At 46.1% G+C, this 23,978-nt stretch overlaps 3 protein-coding genes across 6 annotated transcripts; 2 read left to right on the forward strand and 1 right to left on the reverse strand.

The window, feature by feature from the left end:
• Positions 1 to 6,572: 6,572 nt before the first annotated feature.
• Positions 6,573 to 12,998, forward strand: PPP1R26 (protein phosphatase 1 regulatory subunit 26). 4 transcript variants are annotated; one of them, XM_083722102.1, is made up of 2 exons: positions 6,573 to 6,855; positions 8,227 to 12,998. In XM_083722102.1, the coding sequence occupies exon 2, from the start codon at positions 8,288 to 8,290 to the stop codon at positions 11,690 to 11,692; it is 3,405 nt and encodes a 1,134-aa protein (XP_083578228.1). In that variant the 5' UTR covers positions 6,573 to 6,855; positions 8,227 to 8,287; the 3' UTR covers positions 11,693 to 12,998. The 4 variants fall into 4 exon arrangements, with proteins under 4 accessions (XP_083578228.1, XP_083578230.1, XP_083578229.1 ...); XM_083722104.1 differs by having other exon boundaries at positions 6,573 to 6,827; XM_083722103.1 differs by having other exon boundaries at positions 6,671 to 6,948.
• An 812-nt stretch (positions 12,999 to 13,810) lies between these two features.
• On the reverse strand, positions 13,811 to 16,922 carry PIERCE1 (piercer of microtubule wall 1). Its single transcript, XM_083722646.1, has 3 exons — positions 16,632 to 16,922; positions 15,923 to 16,001; positions 13,811 to 14,337 (listed from the first exon to the last, which is right to left on the reverse strand). The coding sequence occupies exons 1-3, from the start codon at positions 16,775 to 16,777 to the stop codon at positions 14,149 to 14,151; spliced, it is 414 nt and encodes a 137-aa protein (XP_083578772.1). The 5' UTR covers positions 16,778 to 16,922; the 3' UTR covers positions 13,811 to 14,148.
• Positions 16,923 to 18,310: 1,388 nt separating this feature from the next.
• Positions 18,311 to 22,979, forward strand: MRPS2 (mitochondrial ribosomal protein S2). Its single transcript, XM_083722538.1, has 4 exons — positions 18,311 to 18,412; positions 19,583 to 19,687; positions 20,267 to 20,396; positions 21,366 to 22,979. The coding sequence occupies exons 1-4, from the start codon at positions 18,373 to 18,375 to the stop codon at positions 21,901 to 21,903; spliced, it is 813 nt and encodes a 270-aa protein (XP_083578664.1). The 5' UTR covers positions 18,311 to 18,372; the 3' UTR covers positions 21,904 to 22,979.
• The last annotated feature ends 999 nt before the right edge of the window (positions 22,980 to 23,978 follow it).

Raw genomic sequence — 23,978 nt, forward strand, 5'->3', positions numbered from 1 at the left:
GGCTAGAGAGGTGCACACACAGTCAGCAATCTTCCAATGGCAACCAGCATCACATAGCACAAAGATAGATGAAAAAGTAGAGAGGTGCATCTTGTCTGTCTGTCTGAGTTTCTGGCTTTGCATTGGAAGCTTGGGGGTTTTCCCCATCAGAAGAGGGAGGGAAGGATGGCCGGATGGCGGCCAGTGTTGCTCGCAGCATCCCTGACCATCATTCAAGTCACCCCAGGGTGCCACAGCACACTGGTTGTAAAACTACTGCTTTAGATACTTGAAGATGCCTCTCATAAAAGACTTAAAGCTGTACTATGAATCAGCAGCTTTCTGCTGGTTGAAAGATTGGCTGCTTCTTGAAAACACTGACGTTTTAGATTTGGAAGGATTTAACAACGTTTTTGGATGGCATGCATATTTGTGGTATGACAAGGTTAAAATTCATAAGGCTTTCAAGAACCATATTGTCAGGAAAGCAGTGTTCAATGTCTGGATAAAATATAAAGACTTATTGGAAAATAAGACCCCAAGGTGGTTATCACCAATGGAAGCTAAGTCCCGGAAAAGACTCAATATGGAGGCCAAATGGCCGAAATATTGGGAAATAACAGAAAAAGATGGAGATAATTGGAGGTTGCAGAGTTTGGAGAAATTAAAAGATAAAGTGCAAGATTGGTTACATTATGCTCAGATCAAAGAAGTTTTTAAGTTGGATAAAAAGATAGGATTCCAGGTGGAAAAATCAAAGTTAGAAACAGAATTGTTAGAACCTAAGACTAAGGTACTTTCAAGAATGTATAATTTGCTGCTAAAATGGAACACACAAGATGAAACGGTCAAATCGGCTATGATAAAATGGGCACAGGACATAGGGTATAATATCATGTTTGCTGACTGGGAAAGGTTATGGACCACCGGTTTGAAATTCACGGCATGTAATGCCTTGAAAGAAAATATTATGAAAATGATATATAGGTGGTACATGACCCCAGTCAAGCTTGCAAAAATATACCATTTGTCTGATAATAAATGTTGGAAATGTAAAGAAACTGAAGGAACGTTCTTTCACCTCTGGTGGACCTGCCCTAGAGTTAAGGCTTTCTGGGAAATGATATATAACGAGTTGAAAAAGGTATTTAAGTATACCTTCCCTAAGAAACCAGAGGCCTTTCTTTTGGGCATCGTCGGCCAGAGGGTGTTAAAGAAGGACCGAACATTTTTTCTGTATGCAACAACAGCAGCAAGGACACTTGTCGCTAAGCACTGGAAAACCCAAGATTTGCCCACACTGGAAGAATGGCAGATGCAACTGATAGACTATATGGAGCTAGCAGAAATGACTGGCAGAATCCGAGACCTGGGAGAAGAGGCTGTGGAGGAGGACTGGAAGAAATTTAAGGACTATTTACAAAAATATTGTAAATTGTATGAATGTTAAGAAAGATGTAAGATTATCAACAATATGGCACCAATAAGTTAGTTAAAAGGAATATGAAGATAAATGAAAATATAAGAAAAGATAAATTTTGGATAAATATTATGTTAAAATTAAGCTTTTAAGGTCTGGGTTAAATTATCTAAAATTAGGCATACAATATTAGAAAATTATAATATAAGAATTGAAACAAGGTGATAAATTGCTGGGTAAAGCTCGAAAATTTGGAACGCAGGAGCGAGAGATGCAAGGAAGTCCAAAGAAGTGAAGAAAATGTGGATATTGGAAAAATTATATGTTATTTTGTTTGTTTTTTCTATTGTATTAAGAAAATCTTTAATAAATATTAAAAAAAGAAGAAGATGCCTCTCATATCTCCTCTCAATCTCCTCTTCTCCAGGCTAAACATCCTCAAATCCCTCAGCCATTTCTCATAAGGCTTGTTTGCCAGACCCTTCATCATATCAGACACCCTCCTGCTAATCAGTATCTTTCTTAAACTATTGTGCCCAGAACTGGACCCAGAACCCCAGGTGGAGTCTGGCTAGGGCAGAATAGACTGATAGCATGAGATTTGCAAAATTGGGAGAAGGGAGCTTCACAGAGCATTGCCCTTGAGGGGTGTAAGGTAAAGGTAAAGGGACCCCTGACCATTAGGTCCAGTCACGGATGACTCTGGCGTTGTGGTGCTCATCTTGCTTTATTGGCCGAGGGAACCGGCGTAGAGCTTCCGGGTCATGTGGCCAGCATGACTAAGCCGCTTCTGGCAGACCAGAGCAGCGCACCGAAACGGCGTTTACCTTCCCCCGGAGCAGTACCTATTTATCTACTTGCACTTTGACGTGCTTTCGAACTGCTAGGTTGACAGAAGCTGGGACCGAGCAACGGGAGCTCACCCAGTCGCGGGGATTTGAACCGCTGACCTTCTGATCAGCAAGCCCTAGGCTCTGTGGTTTAGACCACAGCACCACCAGCGTCCCCTTGAGAGGTGTAGAAAGGTACAAAGTGCCCTGGCAATTAAGCCTGTAGTTTTATTATTTATTAAATTTATATTCCACCTTATTTCCTCCAAGGAGCTCAAAGTGTTATACTGTACATGATTCTCCTCCACATTTAATCCCCACAACACCTTGTGAGGTAGATTAGTCTGAGAGGCAGTGACTGGTCCAAGGTCACCCTGTGGAATTCATGGCCAAGTAGGGATTTGATCCTTGTCCACCAAGATCCTAGCCTGACACCACTACACCACACTTGCTCTCACAAGGAGAAGCCAAGGTAGAGTCATAGGACCAGGTATCCTATTTCCCACAGTCGCCCATCAAAAAAAATGGTTCAGGAAGCCCACAATAATCTGGCTTCTTGCTTGTCCAGCAGAATTGGACAGGTATCGTTTTAGCTTGAAACTGATACCTGACATAATTTGCTCCCTGGACCATTATAATATCTTTTGCCTGGGGCAAGAATCAATTATCTAAAATGGGTTTGCTCTGGAGAAATGGTCAAGAATGGTAGTTTGTTAAAAAAAATAAAAATTGTGGCCTGGGGGTAGTAAAAAATCAGCTAGGCAACATTTTGGGCAGAAATCGCTACCTGTCATGATCTGCTGATTATACCACGCTTGTTTCCCAGCCTTAGGAGCAGATCAGGCTTGCTTAATCCAGACTGATCTTTTCTGGAACCAGCTCCCTGTCAAAACAGCTGACCATCTGCTTCCCAGTGCCAAAGGCAACAGAATATGATGGGCAGCATGTTGGAATGACTCCGTTGCCTGAATTGCTTCCTTTCAAATATCTGATGGGATATCATTAATGACAGCCAGGTCATTGAAACCTGCCTGTCGGAATCTCCTGCCTGCCCCAACTCTTAAACATTTGCTACAGGAAAAAATTAAACCCATTTCCCACAGCAAGCATATAAAGTATGGGTGTCACAGATGTGTGTACATGCATATTTGTTTATAAACTTCTACCTTCAACCAAATAAAAATTAATAATAATAATAAACCTCCATGTTGGCTCACAACCAAGGCAATAGAATAGAGTAAAACTGTTAAACCAGATCCATAAAACATCAGCAACTAAGATCAATAAACATTGGAAGCAAAATCTACTTAACAGCTTTTGAGTCCAGGCTCTAAAGTATGAAGCCCTGGTGAAATAAATGTTGTTGTTTTTCAGGATCCCCTAAATTATAGGGCTTAAAAGAGTCGAAATCCCTTAGGTACATATGAAGCTGTGTTCTACCAAATCAGACCACTGGTCTATCTAACTCAGATGTTCTAAACAGCGTTCAGATGTTTTACGATCAGGCATTGTATTAATTTTAAAATAAATAAATCTGTAATGTCTATACTGACTGGCAGCATATTTCCAAGATTTCTCCCAGTCCCACCTGGAAATGCTACTGGGGTTTGAACCAGGGACCTTCTGCATGCAAAGCATCTGCTCTGCCTCTGAGCTACAACCCCTTCCCCAGTTTCTGATATTTCTCTTCTGGATAAGGGACACCCCCCCACACACACACACACCCAAGGATGCCCAAGGAGGCATCACCTGAAGAAGTGATCTTCTGGTCTTAAACTATAGTGTGCATACGGATTCAATAACACTCCCTCTCAAATATCCCAAACTGTATATAGAAGGGGTAACCAGCATGTTGCTCCCCAGAGATACTGTGGACTTTAAATTCATCGCTTGCTGCCTGGGACTGATGGGAGCTGTGGTCCATGACATCCGGAGAGCAACACATTTGCACCTTTGTTGCAAGGGGTGCCGCTTCTTGAATTTAACCTGGAAAGTAAATTGTAACCAACAAAGCCATAGAGGATTGGACAAATTCGTGGAGGAAGCTATTATTGACTACTAGCTACAATGACTATGCTCTGCCTTCATGGTTGGAGGCAGTAATGCTTTTGAACACCAGTTGCTGGAAACTGGAGGAGGCAAAGGTTGCTGTTTTGCTCAGAACCTGCTTGAGGACTTCCTATAAGGAGAATCTGCTTAGCCACTGTGAGAACAGGATCCTGAACTAGATGGACCACTTTTGGTCTGATTCAACAAGCTCTTCTTATGTTCTTAGTGTCGGGGGGGGGGGGGGAGAGACGACAAAGTTGAAGCCAGCACCTTTAATTCTGAAGTTACGGTAATTTATATCACGAGATCTCTGCTCCTTTATGTATTTTGTGTGTGGAGAAGTGACCTCACATTAGGAGGGAAAAACAACTAGCGGCTTCTGAATAGACAGGAAACAATTCCTCCCACGAGCAATTATAACTCCAGGAAAGCAATTTGAGATGGAGGCACTGCTTCCTCATATTGTGTTTCAATTTGAGGGTCAACAATCCAGCTAGGTGATGCAGTTCTATAGCTGTAGCAACTGAGTTTTTCTGTGCATCGTGAAGTTGATGGGTACCAGAATCTGAGGCCGAGACAGCTAGCATATTGCTACAGGCCACCTCAATCTCTGCCAAGCAGTAGCAAAATTCTAGGGCTCCTGGCACTTAACCAGGGTTTGTGTTCCTTTGGACACTGTAGTGTTTTTAAGAAATCCTGTAGTATTTCTGTACTGTAGTGTTTTTAAGAAATATGGTTTGTCCACACATATTTACACCTGAGTTTAGGTGGAGGGGGTGCAAAAGATTACATCCCAGTAATGTCTCTTGTCGCTCTCCTCCTAAGTTCAGCAAGCTTGGGCCCAGAGCACAGCCAGCCATGTTCCCTGGTCTTTTGGTGCAGCATCTCACAGCCAGCGCACATGGAGTTCTGCCCCTCCCTTCTTCTTCCCAAAAACCATTATTCTAACAGTACTCAAGCCTCCTGTAAAAAGGGCATCTTTTTTCCTATGGCGACATCATGCCCCTGTAACCCTGGCAACGTCCTCTCCCAGCTTTGCTATTGTCTTTTGCTAACATATAGCTTGGGGATGAATTCCAACCCCCTTTCTTTCTGACACTTTTTGTCTCTCACCTATTGTCAGGGTAATGACCCTGCCATCACCTGTCTTTGTTCTTTGATGGCACCTCTGTCAGCCAATCTTCTGAACAGGAGAACTGACTCTGCCTATATTTTTACACTATCCCTGGCACCTTCCCGTAATACTCCAAATGCTAAATTCTACCATATACTAGCAATAGTGTTATTATTGTTATTATTATTATTATTATTATTATTATTATTATTATTATTAATGACAAACAGTGAATATATTCAACTGTTCTCAGATAGCCTATTCCAAAGTTAGCCCTCTGATGTGACTCACCTGGGGCTGGGGGCATGAATCAGAGAGTGGTCCAAGCTATCTTGCCCTTGGCACATTCTCTTTAGCACAATTTCCTTGGTGGTCTTTGAATGTCACTCAAAGAAAAAATATTGTTATGAAATTGTAGGGGAGGGCAGATCCCCATAAATTTTCAATTTAGTAAATCTGCACAAACAGAAAGAGTTCTTGAGAGAAAATGAGCTGAAATGAAATAAATAAATTAGTAAATAAATGCACGTTAGGGAAAGAAAAGGAAGAACAGGAAACTATGGTGGGAGGCAGGTATGAGGAAACAATAAATGAATAGATTTAGGGAGGAAGGAAATGTTAGAAAAGGAGAAGAAAGGAAGCAGCCTGAAAGAAACTACGGCAGTGCAGAAGAAATAAAGGAAGAAAGGAGGTGAATAAGTTTAGGAAGGAAAGAAAAGGAAAAGATTTGCAGTAAGGAAGGAAATAAATGTTAGGAAATAAAGAAAAGGAAGAAGATGCATTCTGAGGAGAAACTGAGGCAGAATGGAATACTAAAGCAAAGGTTTAGAAAAAAGGAAGGAAAGAAGGAAATTTAGGAAGGAAAGCAAAGGAAGAGGGAGCATTTTGTGGTTGACTAAGGCAGAGAGAAAGTCAGGAGTGGAAATACTGTAGTAAAAAAAGTGGAGAAAGAGAAAATAAACGTGAGGAAGAGGAGTTTGAGGTAAAACTGAAGCAGAGTGGAAAAAAGTGAAGAATGGTTTTGAAAAAGGAAGTAAAGGTTGAGAAGGCATCTGGGGGTAACTGAGGCACAGGGAGACAGAAAGCAGAGGGGGGGGGAGAGAGAAGGCCCCACCCCGAATATCTCCCTGTGGTGGGAGGGGGTTGCCTTCATTAACCCTTTATTCTACTTGCCAACCTCTCCCCGCCACAGGCACAGCCCGGGTCTCGCCGTCTTTGCCGCCGCCTCCCCGCTGCTTCTCTTCTCGCGGGCGGAGGGAGGAAGGCGGGCAGGCGGACGGGCGGAGGGAACAGCAGGGCCGGTTTGAACCGGCGAAGGCGGCGGCAGCAGCAGCAGAAGAAGAAGAAGAAGAAGGGGGAAAGGCGGCGGAAGGGACCCCGGGATAAGTCTGGGAGGCGGTCCCGACCGTCCCTCCCGGTGCCGACTGCGGAGAAGGTGGAGGAGCTGGGTTCCCTCCGAGCATGTGAGGCTGGGGAACGAGTACCGGAGGGCGGGAAATGGAGGCGGCTGGGCCCGGGTCCGGTTGGTACTGCGCAGGAGGCTGCTGGCGGTGGCGGTAGGCCCGGGAGTTTGCCTTGGCAACGAGGCCTTAGGGGGAGGAGGGCCTGGCAGGGGACGGGAGCGGGGCGAGCGAGACAGGCAATGGCTGTTGCGGTTTTAGAGTGCTGGTTTGGCGCGGGAAGGGAGCCCCAAGGCGGGCGGGGGAGAGGGACTGTTTCCCCCACTAATAATAATAATGTATTTAGTTTATTTGCCGCCTTTTTTTGCTATGTCAACTCGAAGCGACTTACAAAAAAAAGAAAACGAAATACACGTTGAAGCGAGGTGTGGCGAATACGTTCGTCAAAACACCTCATGCTCCGTACCCTTCAGGGCGAGGGTCCACCTGCAGAGGCTCGCTCTTTAAATCGGATATTTAGCGTGTATTTGAGGACACAAGATTTCATTGAAAACCGCCTTGTGCTGAGTTAGGCAACTGGGTTCCGTCCAGCTCAGTACTGCCTGCACTGACTGGCAGCAGCAGCGGATCTCCAGGGTTCGCCCCTGCCTGAGGATGCCAGGGGTTGGGACTCAGCATGGGACTCAGCATGCAAGGCAGGTGCACAGGAAGCTACCTTCTACAGATCCAGAGCAACTGGTCTGTCTAGCTCAGTATTGCCCACACTTATTGGCAGAATCTAGATGGACTTTCCCAGCCCTACCTGGAGATGCCATAGGGCAGGCATGTTTAAAGTCCGTTTTGGGGGCCTAATCCGGCCCCCCGGCGGTTGGTTTAATCTGGCCTCTGTGGCAGTTTATTTCCTGGGGTAAAATCCTAAAAAAAACCTCACCGGACTTCAATCCTAAAAAAAAGCTCAACAACTTTGAGGTAAAATAATTCTTAAAAGCCCAATAACTTCAGTCCTTTAAAAAGTCAACAACTTTGGTTGGCCCTCACAGCCCTTCGCTTCATCAAATCTGGCCCTCTTTGAAAAAAAGCTTGGACACCACTGCCATAGGGGATTGAACCTGGAGCTAAGCAAAGCATGTGCTCTACTTCTGAGCTGTGGCCCTTCCCTAAATTTGCATATCCTAATTTACATGTACAGGTACAAGTTTAGAAATTGTGATTGTGACTTTGTCAGTGGTGATGCATTTGCTTTGCTTGCAGGAGGTTCAATCCTCCATGGCATCTCCAGATAGGACTTACCAGCCCTTCATCTGCTATTGAAAGGGTATTAGTTAATATAGAACATGTCGTATGTAGAATTTGATTGGGAAACTTCAGTGCATTGGCTTTCTGCATAACTGTGGCATTGTGTTAATATGCATCTTTTCTTTCTTTTTGTGTTAGGATGGTGTAACAACTTGCCTGAGAACCAGTACCTGAGTGGGCCTCCTTGCTACCAATTAGGATGTTTCTCATGGACACCCCTCCTTTGGTGGCCCTCCAGAGGACATGGGAGCCCTTTGTCCCATCGAGGAACTGCAGGTACCCCATCTGCTTCTCAGAATCCGAAGATGATATTGCTAGGACAGCTGTCAGTGCCAAAGTCCAGATGATCATTAACAACCTCCAGAGCGAAGAGGCATCCTTGGATGCCAGCTGCAGTGAATATGGCTGCCTTATGCAGAAAAAGCAGAAGGGAACCAAGGTCAGGAGCCCCAAGCTAAGGGCCAGCGGCAGGACGCTGCAGAAACATATTGAATACACCCAGAGTCACTGTCCTGCCGACTCTGATGGCATGGAGGTGGAAGAGAGCTCAGAATTTGGCCCTCTCTCACTGAATTCTGACAGTGATGATTCCGTTGACCTAGAAATAGAAGAGGCCATCCAAGAGTATCTAAAAAACAAAGGCCAGTGCATTTCACCACTGCCAAACGTGGCCAAGAGTTTGCACAGTGTAGACAATGCAGATTGTAGTTTGTTCCCTACAGATGTGAAGTTGAATGAGGTTCAGTGCCCCTGTTCCCCCAATTACTATGAGGGAGATATCGCTCCCTCCCCGTGCAGTGTGAGCAGCAACGACTCTTTTGAACAGAGCATCAAAGCTGAGATAGAGCAATTCTTAAATGAGAAGAAACAGCAATCAAGGAAAAAGGATATAACACTGGGGAGTAGGAAACCTCACCAGAAAGAGACCCAAGAGAAGTTAGCAGTTAGGAACCGGAGAGAAAGTCGGCAAAGGTATCTGAAGCGAGAGCAGGGCAAGCCGCTCTTCTTAAGGCACCACCTGGAACTCGGAGGTGCCAATGCTCCTTCTAAACAGGAGTCAAAAACCAATGGAGAGGAGCTTGGTGACTTCAGTACAACAGGCCAAACAACCTTGAAAACACCTTTGGCTGGTCATTCCTGCATCCTGGAGCAAAGCAGAACAGGCAAGAAAAGGCAGGCACTTTGGAAAGCCAGGGAAGAGCAAACCTTTCAAAGCATAGACATCTCTGATTCAAGTAGTGACGATGGCATTGAAGAAGCTATCCAGCTGTACCAGCTGGAGAAAATCAGGAAGGCAGCAGACTCCAAAGCAGGCCATGCTCCTTTTCCAAAGGAAGAGTTTGGGGCCATCAGGATAAAAGATATATCCGCCAGGTTGATGATCCATTCAGTAAAAGGTGCATTGCCAGAGATCCCCAGGAAAGCTTTGAGCAGGAAGGGGAGGCAAAGCTGCTCTAAAGCAGCAGAATTAAATAAGTTGGATGCCATTTGCAGCAAGACAGCAGAGAAAGGCAATGTTGGCCCTACTCTGGAAGATGACTTTGGCAAGTGTGCACTCACCTTCCAGGCCTCTTGCAGGACAGACACTGCTGCTGAGCTGATGTGTGCAGAAGCCATCCTGGACATCTCCAAGACCATTTTACCTCTCCCTACAGGAAGCAGCAACAGCAGGTCATTCACCACAAGTGATCCTTCATTCTGCTCCCAGAGTGTACCACCTTTTCAAATTGAAAGTGACAGCCACAGCGTGAACAGTGATGACAGCATTGAGCAAGAAATAAGAACTTTTTTGGCGGTCAAAGCACAAGCAGGAGGCCTGGTAGCAAAAAATAAAGGGGTCTCACATATTGCTCAAATTCCTCCCTTCTCTGGGCAACCATTAAAACTGTCACCAAGTCAAAAAAGGAAACCCAAGGCAGGAAGCAAGCGAGACCAAAGCACACAACTGATGCTGTCAAATACACCCCAAGGGGAAGGTGGTCTGAGCATACTGAAAAACAGTAAGGTTGGAGGGGCAGTGGCTAGCTGCCAACAAGATGCTGTATCCATTGCCAGATTAATAGATTTTGGAAATTCACAAGGACAGCTTGGTGCTAGAGAACTTTTTAAAAGCATGGCATGGGGTCAGCAGAAGTACATCATAGAGGATAAGAGCAGTTCTTTGGACAGTGATGAAGACTTGGACACAGCTATCAAGGACCTTTTGAGGTCCAAGCGAAAGTTAAAGAAAAAACCCAAAGACCAAAGAATCCCATGCAAGAAGAGAGTCCGGTTTAGTGAGACAGAGATGCAGATTCTGGAGGATAAAGAAACAGACTGCAAACCCAAAGCTCCCACCTTGCTGAAGAGTTGCCTCATGAGCCCTGGAATAAACTTTGGGGAAGAGGTTGCAAAGAAAGGGCTCCGAAGCATCATGAAGTCCCAAAGTCCAAAAGCCACACAGTGTGTGTTGGAATTTAAAAAGGAATGCCACACTAAGTCATTGGCAGGGCCCAAAACTCGGGATGGAGCAAAAAGCAATCATTGTCTTTGGGCTGCCACATCCCTGACAGACAACAGCAGTTCCATGGATAGTGATGACAGCATCGAGCAAGAAATCCAGAGGTTCTTGGCAGAAAAGGCTAAAGATTCCACAGAAGTACCCAGAGCCGATGGGATTGTTGGGAACTTGCAAATTGATAAACCTCAAACAGCCATATCTAAAGCCAAGCACCAGCTGTTTAGAGACGGAGGCAATGCCTTGCTGGAATGGAGTAAAAAAGCGAAGAAGGCAGGTCCACTTATGGTTGTGTTGAGAAGTTCTCTGAAGGCTGAAGAAGAGACAATGCAAAATGCTTCTCTTTGTGACATGCAGGTGGTCTCATCTGAGTGGGATCTGTGCAGTCAAGGTACTGTGCAGACAAAACGATCCGGTTTACCTGCAAAACAGGCAGTGGTTCGAAGAAAGGTTGGCTATGATAGCAAGCTTGACCAAATAAACATTCCACCTGGGAAGGGCAAATCTGAGAACTTTAAATCACAAAATCACTTTAAGCCATTGTCTTCTTTCAAAAGGAAAAGCCCGTGTGAGTTCAAAGTTTCCAGCAAGTTTATAGCAGGCCTCAAAAGCACTCAGAATAAAAAAAAACCTGCGCTTGTGGGGAAAGGGCAGGGTGAAGATCTGTCATTCAAGAGGCAGGGAGGTGTCCCAGTATCAGATTTGCTTGGTAAGAGGCAGGTGGTGAGTCTGCAGAGAGAGGGGGTTCTAAGATCCAGGTGTCAGGCAAGATTTAAAGAGGCAGATGTATCTTCAGGAGGGCCTTGTCCCTTTTTGACTGAGAGGCAAGGGGAAACAGAGGAAGCTTATTTATGCAATGAAGCAGTCAACCTAGCAGATATTAAACCTTTGGAGCCTTGCTGCAGGAGGGACTCCGGCCATGGTTTTCCTTTGCACGTACCCAGCACAGCTAATGAGCAAGGGGTCAGAGTTAGCACAGTGTCTCTGCGTGCTGAGTTCCCTGATGGGGTAGAAGAAGGGAACACCCAGGAGCTTCACACTAGTTGGGAGGAGTGTAGTAAAGTTCCCAGCAGCTGTTATAGCTTGCGACAGATGGAGAATCCTTGATTGGGCAGGATAGGATAGCAGAGAAGCAAGCCCAGAAAGATTTAGAGGAAGGCTGTGCAGAATTTGTAAGTGTAACCCCAATGGAGTATGCACGCTGGTGAAAAGCAAGGACTTCAGTTTGTAAGGGCTTTATTTTTTACAGCATCCGTGTGTGGTTGTTTTTTTTAAGGTAAAAGCCTGCATTACAGTTAGGTTTTCTGACATCTTGATTAATCTCCATGCTGAAAGGGGTGAGGATTTTGTTGCAACATTATGAAGACTGGGGTGAATGTTCTTTTCCTCACCCTCCCCTGCATCATCCTTGAGTTACAAGGACAGAATCTTATAATTGTAGAGTTTGAAGGAATCCAAAGGGTCATCTAGCCCAACCCCCTTACCTACTCAGCACCTCAAGATTCATCCACAGTGGAAAACTTATGCCCCCACCCCAGACCAAGAGATTTATCCTTATCAGATAAAGAAAATGTAATCTTTATTAAGCAGCCCAGAGTGTCTTCAAAGTATTCAAAATGGAAAGAGAATTTGGGACAAATGCAGACAGTCTATCTTTCCATTGAAGGAATCTGTCACCTATTACATGGACTTGATTCCCCACCCCTCCCCCCTTTTTAAAGACTGTTCTAAGTTATTTAAAAAGTGCTTTAAGTAAGTCTTTTTGTAACAGTGTATAGAGCACCCCTAACTGCAGAGAACTGTAGTTCATGTTCATTGTACTACATCAGGATTGGAAAACTTGTGGGGTCTCCAGATGTTGCTGGAGTAAGACATTCCTGGAGCTGATGGGAGTTGTAGTCCAGAACTTCTGGAAGGCACCTGGTTGGCAAGGGCTGTCTTAGACGCTTCCACAGAGTCAAGTGTTTCTTTCCAAGAGCAGGTATATTGAAGTTACTTCTTGCCTTCCTTCATAGAAGGTAAACGTGATAGCAGAAAGTGGTTGCATCTCAGAATTTGCATTCGCCCCCCCAACTAGTCTGTATTTTTTAAAAAAAATATGCTGCTTTCACATCTCATTTTACATTGAAACCTCATGACAATCTGCCTCTTCTCACTATAAACCTTTACTATACATTCTTCTATTGCTCTTTAAACCCCCAGATCAGTTTATGGGGACCCTCGGGGTGGGGGGCAGGGAGAGAGGGTGCATCTGTATTCATCAGTCAAGTTGCAGTACTTTGTAGCTTGTGGTTTCGATTCTGTCTAACTGAAGAAGCACTTTTGAACTTGTTTTGTATATAAGAAATGGTGTACATTCATACATTTATAAGATTTAATAAACTGGTTCAGAGTTTGAACCATGAAACCAAAAGTTTTCTTTTTTAATGTCTCGGATGTTTCAGAGAGATTTAGGTCCACAGCCACCACTTGGTCCTCTGTCGTTTATCTTACTCAGGCTGTTTCTAAAGGGGCTTTGTCCACCCCCTTAAGGTGTGAGCGGAAAGGAACAGTTGTATTCTGTACCCCAGTCAATAATGGAGCCTACTAGATCAGGCCAGAGGGGTCCCATCTGGTCCAGCATCCTGTTCTTACAGTGGCCAACCAAAATCCCCAATGGGAAGAAGCCCACAAGCAAGACCAGAGCAAGAGAGCAACTCTCTCCGCTAATGATTCCCAGCAACTGGTATTCAGAGGCATTCTAGCTCCCAACAGCAGAGGAAGAACAAAAGAAAAGCCTGCTGGAAAGGCACCTGCCTGGTATCAATAGCCAAGGTGTTCCAGAGTGTAGGTGATGTCATACTAAAAGATGGATTTCTTACAAATGGGGAATGAGTATTATGTGGCACCTGTAACAGTGCCAGTTTCACAGGTTGATGCGGTCATGTGAGCATTTATGGAGTAAGGTAATCTCACAGGTAAACTTATTCCAAGTTTCTGGACTTCATTGTTCTGAATCAAATAGGAACGTAAGTGGCCATATTCCAGCTCTGACTGTTGGCCTACCTAGCTCAGTATTGTCTACAATGACTGGTCTTCCCACAGTTTCCAAAGCCTTTCCAGGGTTTCAGGCAGAGCATTCCCAGCCCTAGCTGGAGATGCCAGCAGGGATTGAACCCGGGACCTTCGACATGTTCCACCAATGAGCTACAGCCCTTCCCCAATTGTGAAGGCAGACAATACATGCAGATTGCTGCAGATTCCCAACATTTTAATGATGGACACAATACTATTGTTACATGGTAACCTTAATTAAACCTAACAATGATATTCTCTGCAAGCTCTTTGCGGTGGATGCAATCCAAAGCCATTTAACCCCACTTGTTGAAGCCTACAAGAGTTTTCTAGATAGAGAGGAACATGTAAGCAGAAATTGTTCACTGAAACGAGGGATGGGAGCCACAGGAAAAAAGTTTTTTCAGGAGCTTCAAAATAGTCAGTTTCCATAATCATTCCTTGGTGTCATTCCTTAGGATGAAGGAGTGAAAGCTTAAATGGGCAGCAACTTGGCTTCCAGGTGTCCCCTACTCGCAAAAGGATGGCCCCCCAGTCCTGTAACTGGGGTGGAAATTCAGTGTGTCAAAGCAGGTGATGAAGTTTTCTGCGCCAGTCACATAGCTCTTCTCTGTGTTGGTGTTGATCCCGGTATTCCGGTATGGGCCAAACTTCACAAGGTGGTTTGAGAAGGCATGTGGGGAAACATGGAAGCTGGTCTGTTGGGAAGAAAGTGGGATATGAATGATTATCTGGAACCCTGAGGCTAGTGAGCTAACTTGAGTAGCTCAGACCACAGGCAACCCCCTCTAGGCAAACAAAATGAAAGTTTTGTTTAGGCACCTGTGCACTAAGGACACTGACTCCTGCCTAGAAGGCAGGGAGGTCACCCTGCAGTCTATATAAGAACATAAGGAGACCCTGCTGGATCAGAACAAAGGGGGGCCACCCAGTCCAGTTTCCCATTCTCCCAGTGTCCTACCAGAGGCACACTATGGGAAACTCACAAGCAGAATTCCTAGTGGAAAAGTCTTCTGCCAGCTGGCAATTCCCAGCAATGTATTCAGAGGCATACTGACTCCAGCACTAGAATTAGCATGTAGGACCTAAGGATCTAAAAAAGAGCTCTGCTTGATTAGGCCAAAGGCATATCTAGTCCAGCATCCTGTCATCACAGTGGCCATGCAGATGCCCACTATCAGAAGTTCCCAAGCAGGACCAGAGCACATGAGCAGCACTCCCATCCTGCGGTTTCCAGCAACAGACATTCAGAAGCATTATTGCCTCTTAGCTTATGGAGGCAGAGCGTAGCCACCTTGGCTAGTAGCCATCAATAGCCCTCTTCATGCACACTCAGTTGTCCATGTCCCTAAATTTGCCCATGTCACCCAAAATTATGGCACCCTAGAGGACTATCATAATGAGGATAACTTCTCTCAAAGAACGGGTCCTTTTCTAAGGGGCAATTTCCCTCTTTCTTGGGGACAATTAGAAGTAAAGTTCCAGCTGCATTTTGAGTGCTCTTCTCATGGAGCAACTCATGATATTTTATTCATTATTATAATATCTGTAGGCCACATTTCCATTAAAAATGAAGCAATACAAAATTGCTGGTGTTTCTGCTTATCTTCTTGTAAAAACATCAATACATACTTATTGGGGGTTTTTAAAGCCATGCTCTAAAGGCCTGTCTGGATAATACCATTTTAAGGAGACATCTAAAAAAAGGAAAAAATGATTCCTACCAAACCTCTACTGGCAGGGAGTTACACAGGGCTGGTCCTCCCTAATAAAGGCTGAATGAACCAGTGTGGTGTAGTGGTTAGTGTGCTGGAGTAGGACCTGGGAGGCCTGGGTTCGAATCCCCACTCGTCATGAAAAGCACTGGGTGTGATCTTGAGCCAGCCTACCTCAAAGGGATGTTAGGAGGAGAAACCGGGGACATGTACGGTGCAGTGCAGTGCTGTGGTCAAAGTTGTCAGACTAGGACCAGGGTTCAGTTCCCTACTCACCATGAAGCACACTGGGATGACATTGGGCCAGGCCCTGCCTATCACCCAAACCTACATTGCAGGGTTGTGGAGAATGAGAAGAGGCAGAACCAAGTATGCCACCTTGAGCTCCTTGAAGAAAAAAAGCGGGATATAAATAAAATACATAACCTCAGTGATTGAGGTAGAGCATAAGAGATCAAGTGGTTCTTAAGGTGTACTTTGGTCTCATGATTTCTAGGGCTCTGGATTAACAGAAGGACCATGAACCTGTCTGGGGCACAACTTAACAAGTCAGCAAAACTGCTCATACCGGCATTTCATGCACCGTGGGGGGTTTCCCACCGTAGTCCATGTTGGTGGTCCTGAACAGTGGGTTGGGCTCTTTAAATCTGAAAGACAGGATTTCATTTGAATGTAGGTAATCACACATTTCCTAATACTATTAGGACAACCAATGTTGGCAGAAGAATTGGTCATATATATGATCTTGGCAGCTCGGACAGTAATTGCAATTCAGTGGGGGTGGGGAACCCCCAAAACTGGCATTGGACACTCTGTGCCACTCACTCTGGAACATAGCTAAAATGGAGAAAATTACATATGATTTGTGATTCCAACAGGGACTAGAACTTCCTGACACTTTTAGTATGATTTGGCATTCCTTTATGACATAAACAGCAGAACCATCATTTTCAGGACAAGCCTGGCAAATGTGGAAGCAGTCTTTACTAGCAGTTTCGTTATTTTAACCCCTGTACAACTGGATTTGTTATGTGCCTACTTTGTAGTTCCATTTTTCATGTTTTAATTTGCATCTGTTATAATGGTTCTCTTTGTTTTATATACATGATAAAATGATATTTAATCATATTTACCAAAATAAAAAAGCAGGCACTGACTGGCAGCTGCTCTCCAGAGTTTGAGGCAAGGTTCTTCTCCCCCCCCCCTCAACCTGGTAATTCCTTGAGGGGAGGGCACATCTGTTTGAAAAGTAGGTGCCCACCATCCATCCCTCTCACCTGTAGCCCCGGAACCATCCAGGGTTGTTGAATCTGCGAGGCAAGGTTGGCTCCACTCTGTAGTAATCAGAGGTCCTCTGGCCCACCTCTCCATCCTTTTTCTCAAGGGAGACTGTTGCGTCTGGGCAATGCTGTTCCTGGGACATTGCAGAGAGTAGGGGCGGGGGGGGGGGGGTTTGTAACTCTCTTTCTGAAAGCCAGCAGTGAGGGCGGGGGAGTGGCAGGAAAGAACCCAGACCTCAAAGATGGTGGTTGGTTCTTGTGTAGAAACAAAGCCACTGGGTTGCTAGGAGACCGTACCAAGCAGGGACAGCTCTTAAAGGGACCAGCGTCTGATTTGGACACCTTTCCAAGAATATCAGTATGGATTTGACACCCAGTAATACTAGGCAATGTTATGTGGTAGTTAGAGCAAGGCTCAAATCCCCACTCAGCCAGGAAGCTCATTCAGTGACCTTGGGCCTGTCACTGACTCTTAGCCCAATCTACCTCACAGGGCTGTTGTACACCACCTTGAGCTCCTTGGATGAAAGATGGGCTGTAAATCAAATACATAATACATAGGACAGGGCCACGAAGTCCCACCCACCTCCACCTCTGGATTGATAGTGGGTCAAACCACTGGTTCATCTAGTTCAATATTGCAGACACTGACTTGCAGCAGCTCTCCAAGGTTTCAGATGGGACGTTCTTAGCTCTATCTTGAGATGCCAGTGGGGATTGAAGCTGGGACCTTCTGAATGCAAAGCAGGTACTCAACCACTGAGCTATAGTCCTCCCCCTGAAAATAAAGTACAATTCTAGAGCTACTAGCCCTGAAAAAAAGCTTGCATTAGAACAGGAGCATGGGTCCATATAGCTGGGTGCTGTCTACACTGAGTGGCAGCAGTTTCTCAGGGCTTCAGACATAAGGCATCCCCCAACCCTACCTGGAAATGTTTCAGTGGGCATTGAACCTGAGACCTTCTGCATGCAAAGCAGATGCTCAACCACTGAAATATGGCTTTTCCCCTTGAAAATGAAGTAAGATTCTAGTCCTCATGGTTCTGAATAAAAGGCTGAATTAAATAAGAGCATGGGAAGCTGCATTAAACCAATCAGGACATTTGTCCATCTAGATTAGTATTGTCAGCACTGACTGACAGAGGCTTTCCTGGTGGTGGTGGTGGTTTGAATTTATATACCGCCATATACCCGGTTCCTGCTGATCTTTTTGTGGGGCAGGGTTGAATTGGATCTGCTTAATAATATATATATATTAAATTTGGGGAAGAGTCCTAGTTTGGTGGTAGATAATCTGCTTTGCGTACAAAAGGTCCCAGGTTCAGTCCCCAGTGGCATCTCCAGATAGCGCTGGAAGAACCTTTCTCGCTGAAACCCAGGGGAGCAGCTGTCAGTCAGTTGTCAACACAAAACAAGATGGAGCAAAGTCTTGACTGAGTATAAGGCAGCTTGCCCTGTTCCTATCAATAAGATGTATTATTTGATGATCCTTTCAGGTTGTTTTGAATGCTTGTTTTTGTAAGTTAGGTCTCTGAGCCAGGCGTGACCAAAAAAAAGGGCCTTGTTGATCCGCATTCACCGCGCACGATTCACTTCGTTCTGTAAAGCTGCATTGGCGGGGAGGGAATTGCGTTTGAGTCCGCTTTGCGCTTTTGCAACAGCAGGTGGAGCTGCTGCGCGCAGAGACAGTCGGCCTCTCTCTCCCTCCCTCCGACCTTCCTTCCTTCCTTCCTGCGGCATGATGGCGGCGCCCAGGCTCCTCCGAGGAGCAGCGGCAGGTAAGAAAAAGGAAGGGCGAACGCGGCGGGCAAAGGTTCCCCTCCCCCCCGCTGGGCGCCCCGCGCAAAGCAGTTTTTACGCCTGCAACGCAGGAGGAGGAGGAGGTGCAAAATAGCCTGCCTCCAAGCGCGATTCAGAACCCAAGCCCCGAGTGCACGCGTGTACGGGAAGGGAAAAAGCACATTGTACATGCTCCAGAACTGCAGAATCGGGATTAGGGGGTTCTCATATTCTTCTGTAGGGAAGGAAATTCGAGACGGGGGCTACAAACCATAATGCAAGCTTGAGGACTTAAGAAGTGCCTGGCTGCTGGATCAGGCCAAGGGGGCCCCATCTAGTGCAGCATCCTGTTCTGGCAGTGGCCAAACTTCCCTAAAAACCTAGGGATCTAGATAGAGGACACCTGCCTTGCCAGTAGTATGTGTGAAAAGGATCTTGGAGACTTATAAGACTACAAGCTGAACATGAGTCAACAGTGTGATGCAGCAGCAAAAAGCGCTAATGCTATTCTAGGCTGCATCAACAAAAGTATAGTGTGCCGACTGTAGAAAGTAATAGTCCTGCATTATTCTGCCTTGGTCAGACCGCACTTGGGGTACTGTGTCCAGTTCTGGGCAATACCATTTAAGAAGACTATTGACAGAGGAGGGTGACCAAGATGATGGTCTGGAAACCAAGCCTTATGGTGAACAGTTGAGGGAAATGGGTATATTTAGCCTGGAAAAGAGGAGACTGAGAGGACATATGATAGCCATCTTCAGTTATCTAAAGGGCTGTCACATGGAAGGTGGAACAAGCTTGTTTTCTCTTGCTACAGAGGCTGGGAATCAATGGATACAAGTTTAGAAGAAAGGCTAAGCGTCAGGAAGAGCATTATGACTGTAAGAACTGTTCAACAGTGGAACAGGCTCCCTCAAGAGGTGGTGGGTTCTCCTTAGAGGTTTTTAAGCAGAGGTTGGATGGCCATCTGTCATGTATATTTTAGTTGAGATTCCAGCATAAAATCTGTGCTGCACCAAGTACTTTTATCTGTCCTGAATCTTCCAAAAGACTTAGTTACCATGCCCGTCTATTTCAGAAGTTTGTTGTGACTTACCTTCTACAAAATTGTGGTGTCCCCCCCACCCTCACCCCCACCCCGGTTTCTCTCTACTCTCTGTCTGGATCAGTCCTCCCCAGATTTTGCAGCTTGGGCGCTTGGACCAAGACTCCTCCCACCCTTCAGAGGCTTTATACGACTCTTCCAGCAACAAGTCCAGAAGAAGCTCCCACTGGTGAGCATCGCTGGGGAAAGAGGAGGGTGGGATTGCTGCTGATGGGAGTGCTGGATTTGGCCCTGAGATTCTAAGCCACTCCAGTCACAAGTTGGGGCTGGATTGGGGCGGGAGAGGGATCCTAGGCCATTTCAATCCTCTCTTCCATTCAGAAAAGGGCGGGGAGGGGGAGGTGTTGACGAAAGGAAAATGGGGTGAGTGACCCTATGAGAACTGGTCCTGCTGAATCAGGCCCAAGGGGGCCCGTCTTGCCCAGCATCTCTGTGGCCAACCAGATGCCCCAACAGGAAGCCCATGGGCAGGACCCAAGCACAAGAGCCCTCTCCCCTGCTGTGGTTTCCAGCAACTGGGATACAGAAGCAGCATAGCCATAATGGTTAGTAGCCATTTCTATGAATTTCAAAGCCACTGAAAGCGTAGCCTTAAAGGGTTGTGGGGTGAATAGCTGGCAAATCAAGAGGAGCTGTGATGTTTTTGTGCAAGGTTTTGATGCAGTTCCCAGTGATTTCCTCTGCTCCTGTGCTATGTCATTTGGCAACTGAGTTTGAGCCAATTAGCCACTTTCCCCCCCTCTTTCAGTCAATTATGACAGGCTCCTAGGGGAGCCCCTGAAAAACCCTGATTTCTTCAACGTGCAAGAGCTCTTCTCCCTAAGGGACCTCTTTGATGCCAGAGTCCACCTGGGCCACAAGAAGGGTTGCCGTCACAGGTCAGTGATTCTACCAGTTTTCTTGTAAACAGTGGTTTAATAGCATGTCAGACCCAGACTCATGATCCATAGCTATGGCTTGTCTCCTAAAAATAAAATAAGATTCTAGTCCTCATGGTTCTGAAGAAAGGGCTGAATCAAACAGAAGCAAAGGTCCATCTGGCTTAGTACTATCAACACTGTACACTGCCTACACTGACTGGCAGCAGCTCTCCAGGGTTTCAGACAGGGGATATTCTTGGCTGAAAAGTGGCCCTTCCCCTAATAAGAAAATAAAACTCCAGTCCCCATCATTCTGGAGAAAAGGTTGGATGAAATAGGGATATAAGAACTGCCTTGTACTGAGGCAAGCCAGTTGCCCATCTAGCTCAATATTGTTTACACTATCTGGCAGTTCTGACTTGCCAGGTTTTCAGACGGAACATTCCCTTCCCTACCCGAAGATGCCATTGGAGACTGAACCTGGGCCTCCTGCATGCAAAGCAGATGCCATGGCATTGAGCCATGGTCTTTTTTTTAGGCACTAAATAAGATTCTTATCATTCTCAATAAAAGACTGAGTTAATGGATTGCAGCCTGTGGCAGTTTTTCTCATCCTAGAACCACCGAAATGAATGGGCTCAAGCAGCTCCTCCGCATTTCATTCTCATGAGAACCCTGTGAGGTAGGTTAGGCTGAGAGCGAGTGACTGGCCCAAGATCACCTGATGGCCGGGGGGGGCGGTCCTTGTCCTACACTCTAACCACTACACCACACTGGTTCTCATGCATTAAGACACCCTGCAGGTTGACTGGTCCCAAGTTGTGAAGGGCTTTATGTTCTAGTAGGTAGGTAGGTAGGTAGGTAGGTAGGTAGGTACACATACACGAGAGAGAGATAGATTTTGAGATATGTCAGGTCTCCCATGGCTTTACGAAGACCAAAAACCAATCTCCACCACTGCTCATGTTTGGCCTCTGTCTCCTGCAGATTCATGGAGCCATACATTTTTGGGTGCCGCCTCGATCAGGACATCATCAACCTGGAGCAGACGATGGTACACCTCCAGCAGGCTCTCAACTTCATGGCTCACGTCGCCTACCGCAAAGGCATAATCCTCTTCATCAGCCGGAACCGTCAGTTTTCCCACCGGATAGAGGCCACCGCCAAGGAATGCGGCGAATATGCTCACACTCGCTACTGGCAGGGCGGCCTGATGACCAATGCTGATGTCCAGTATGGGCTGGGTGTCCGCCTGCCTGACCTCATCATCCTCACCAACACCCTCACCAACGTCTTCGAGCCCCACATGGCCATCCGGGATGCAGCTAAGATGAACATCCCCACGGTGGGTGTGGTAGACACGAACTGCAACCCAACCCTCATCACCTACCCGATTCCGGGTAATGATGACACCCCCTCGGCTGTCGAGCTCTACCTCCGGCTCTTCAAGATGACCATCATGAGAGCAAAGGACAAGCGGAGGCAGATGGAAGTCTTGTGCAGAGGGCAGGACAAGCCTTGCTAAGGAGGCTGGAGCGGCTTGGTGGGAAACCATCCCCCCCTACTCCTGAAAAATTCACTAGCTGGTCCCAGGTGCAAAATCTGTCAGACTGTCTTGACTAAGGCAACTGAGTCGCATTCACAGCATGTGTTTAAAACACCATGGTGCCATTTTAAAGCCATGGTTTCTCAAAAGAATCCTAGGAACTGTGGTTTGTTAAGACTGCTGAGAGTTGCTAGGAGGCCCCCTATTCCCCTCCCAGAGCTACAATTTGCAGAGTGGTTTAACAGTCAATCCCTCTTCCCAGGGAGGTCTGGAAATTATAGCTCTGTGGGAGGGAAGAGGGGTCTCCTATCTCTCAGCACCCTGAACAAGCTAAAGTTCCCAGGATGCTCTGAGTAAATCCATGACTGTTTGAAGTGGTATCACAACACTTCAAACATCTGGTGTGAATGTGGCTTGTGTTAGGTCCTGTCCTTACATTTCAAAGCATTCTTCACAAAAACTTTGCTTCAACCCCACAAGATGTGCCATTCCGCCTCACCTTTGCTGTACGTCTTGACCAGGCTTCCTCAACCTCTGCCCTCCAGATGTTTTGAGACTACAATTGCCATCATCCCTGACCACTGGTCCTGCTAGCTAGGGATCATGGGAGTTGTAGGCCAAAAAGCATCCGGAAGGCCAAAGTTGAGGAAGCCTGGTCTTGACTGTCCCATCATCAGTTTTAAAGCAACAGCAGCTCTGAAGCAGGATGTGTATCTGAAAGTTAATTGTGAGAAGAGGATAGCTTACAGCATTTCCTAGGACAGCAGGAGTGGGAAACATCTGGGGCCGTGCAGGTGCTTCTGAACTACAACTCCCATCATCTCTGACCGCTGGCCACTCTGGCTGGGGCTGCTGCAAGCTAGAGTCCAGCAACATGTGGAGGGCCACAGATCCCCCAGACATCCCAGACTGTCCCAAAGTATGGGTAGAGAGCAGTGGTAGTCTGGGCCAAATGCCTTTGCTTCTGCATTGGAAGTTGTTTCTCTCTTGCACCCTTTTTTCAAACTCATGTATGTTTTCCCTTATAAAAAATAAAGATATGTTTGCAAACAGAAGCATTTATGTATTTAATTAACAACATAAAAAGAGCCCTGCTGCTGAATCCAGCCAAAGGGGCCCATCTACTCCAGCATCCTGTTCTCCAGCTGCCACTTAGATGCATATTATGGGGAGCCCCCAAGCAGGATCCAAGCCTAAGAGCAGCCTCTCCTTTCCTGCAGTTTCCAGTGACTGGTATTCAGAAGCATCACTGCCTCCAACTATGGAGGCCAAAGGATGGCTACCATGGCTAGTAGCCACTGACAGCCATCTCCTCCCTGAATTTGCCCAGTCCTGTTTTAAAGCTATCCAAGTTGGTTATCAATGCCTCCTGCGAGAGCAAGTTCCACAGTTTCAACTGGAATAATTAATCTAATTAGTGTGTGGGTTTTTTAAATACCCTGTCCTTTCTCAAGGCAGCGTTGAACTTAGCAAGCAGGGGAGATGTGCCAGTCTTGTTTCCAACATTGTGTATTACCTGGAGTTCCTTCTCTCATTTTATACCTGCTGACCAGAAGCCTGTGCTCCTCTTTCTGTTTTCTGACTCTGCCTTCTGTTTATCTACTCCAGCGTCAAATGGCTCTTAGCACCAGAAAGTTACTCCTAAGGTTTAGTTGGTTGGAATCTCCATTCTTGCAATTTGGATCAGTTTGTTCAGGCCCTTCCCTCTGGAGCAGAAGAAAATAGGCTTGCTTTGTCTTCCAGGTGGGAGTCATTTAGGTATTGTTAGAGTATTCCATGCGCTCTGGTTTCCGTCACAGTGTTCTGTTGTGCCAGAAGCGGTTTAGTCATGCTGGCCACATGACCCAGAAAGCTGTCTGTGGACAGCTTGGCCTGAAAGCGAGATGAGCGCCACAACCCCATAATCGCCTTTGACTGGACTTAACCGTCCAGGGGTCCTTTGCCTTTTTACCTGTTACAGTAGGTGTCTGAACCCACCTGCATGTCCAAGCACTCATGTGTGTTCATACACACACCGACAAGAGGTTTAGGATCCTGTCAGTTAGGACATGCAC

Source organism: Podarcis gaigeae (genome assembly GCF_964106915.1).
Source record: "Podarcis gaigeae genome assembly, chromosome: Z".
NCBI classification, from domain to species: domain Eukaryota; kingdom Metazoa; phylum Chordata; class Lepidosauria; order Squamata; family Lacertidae; genus Podarcis; species Podarcis gaigeae.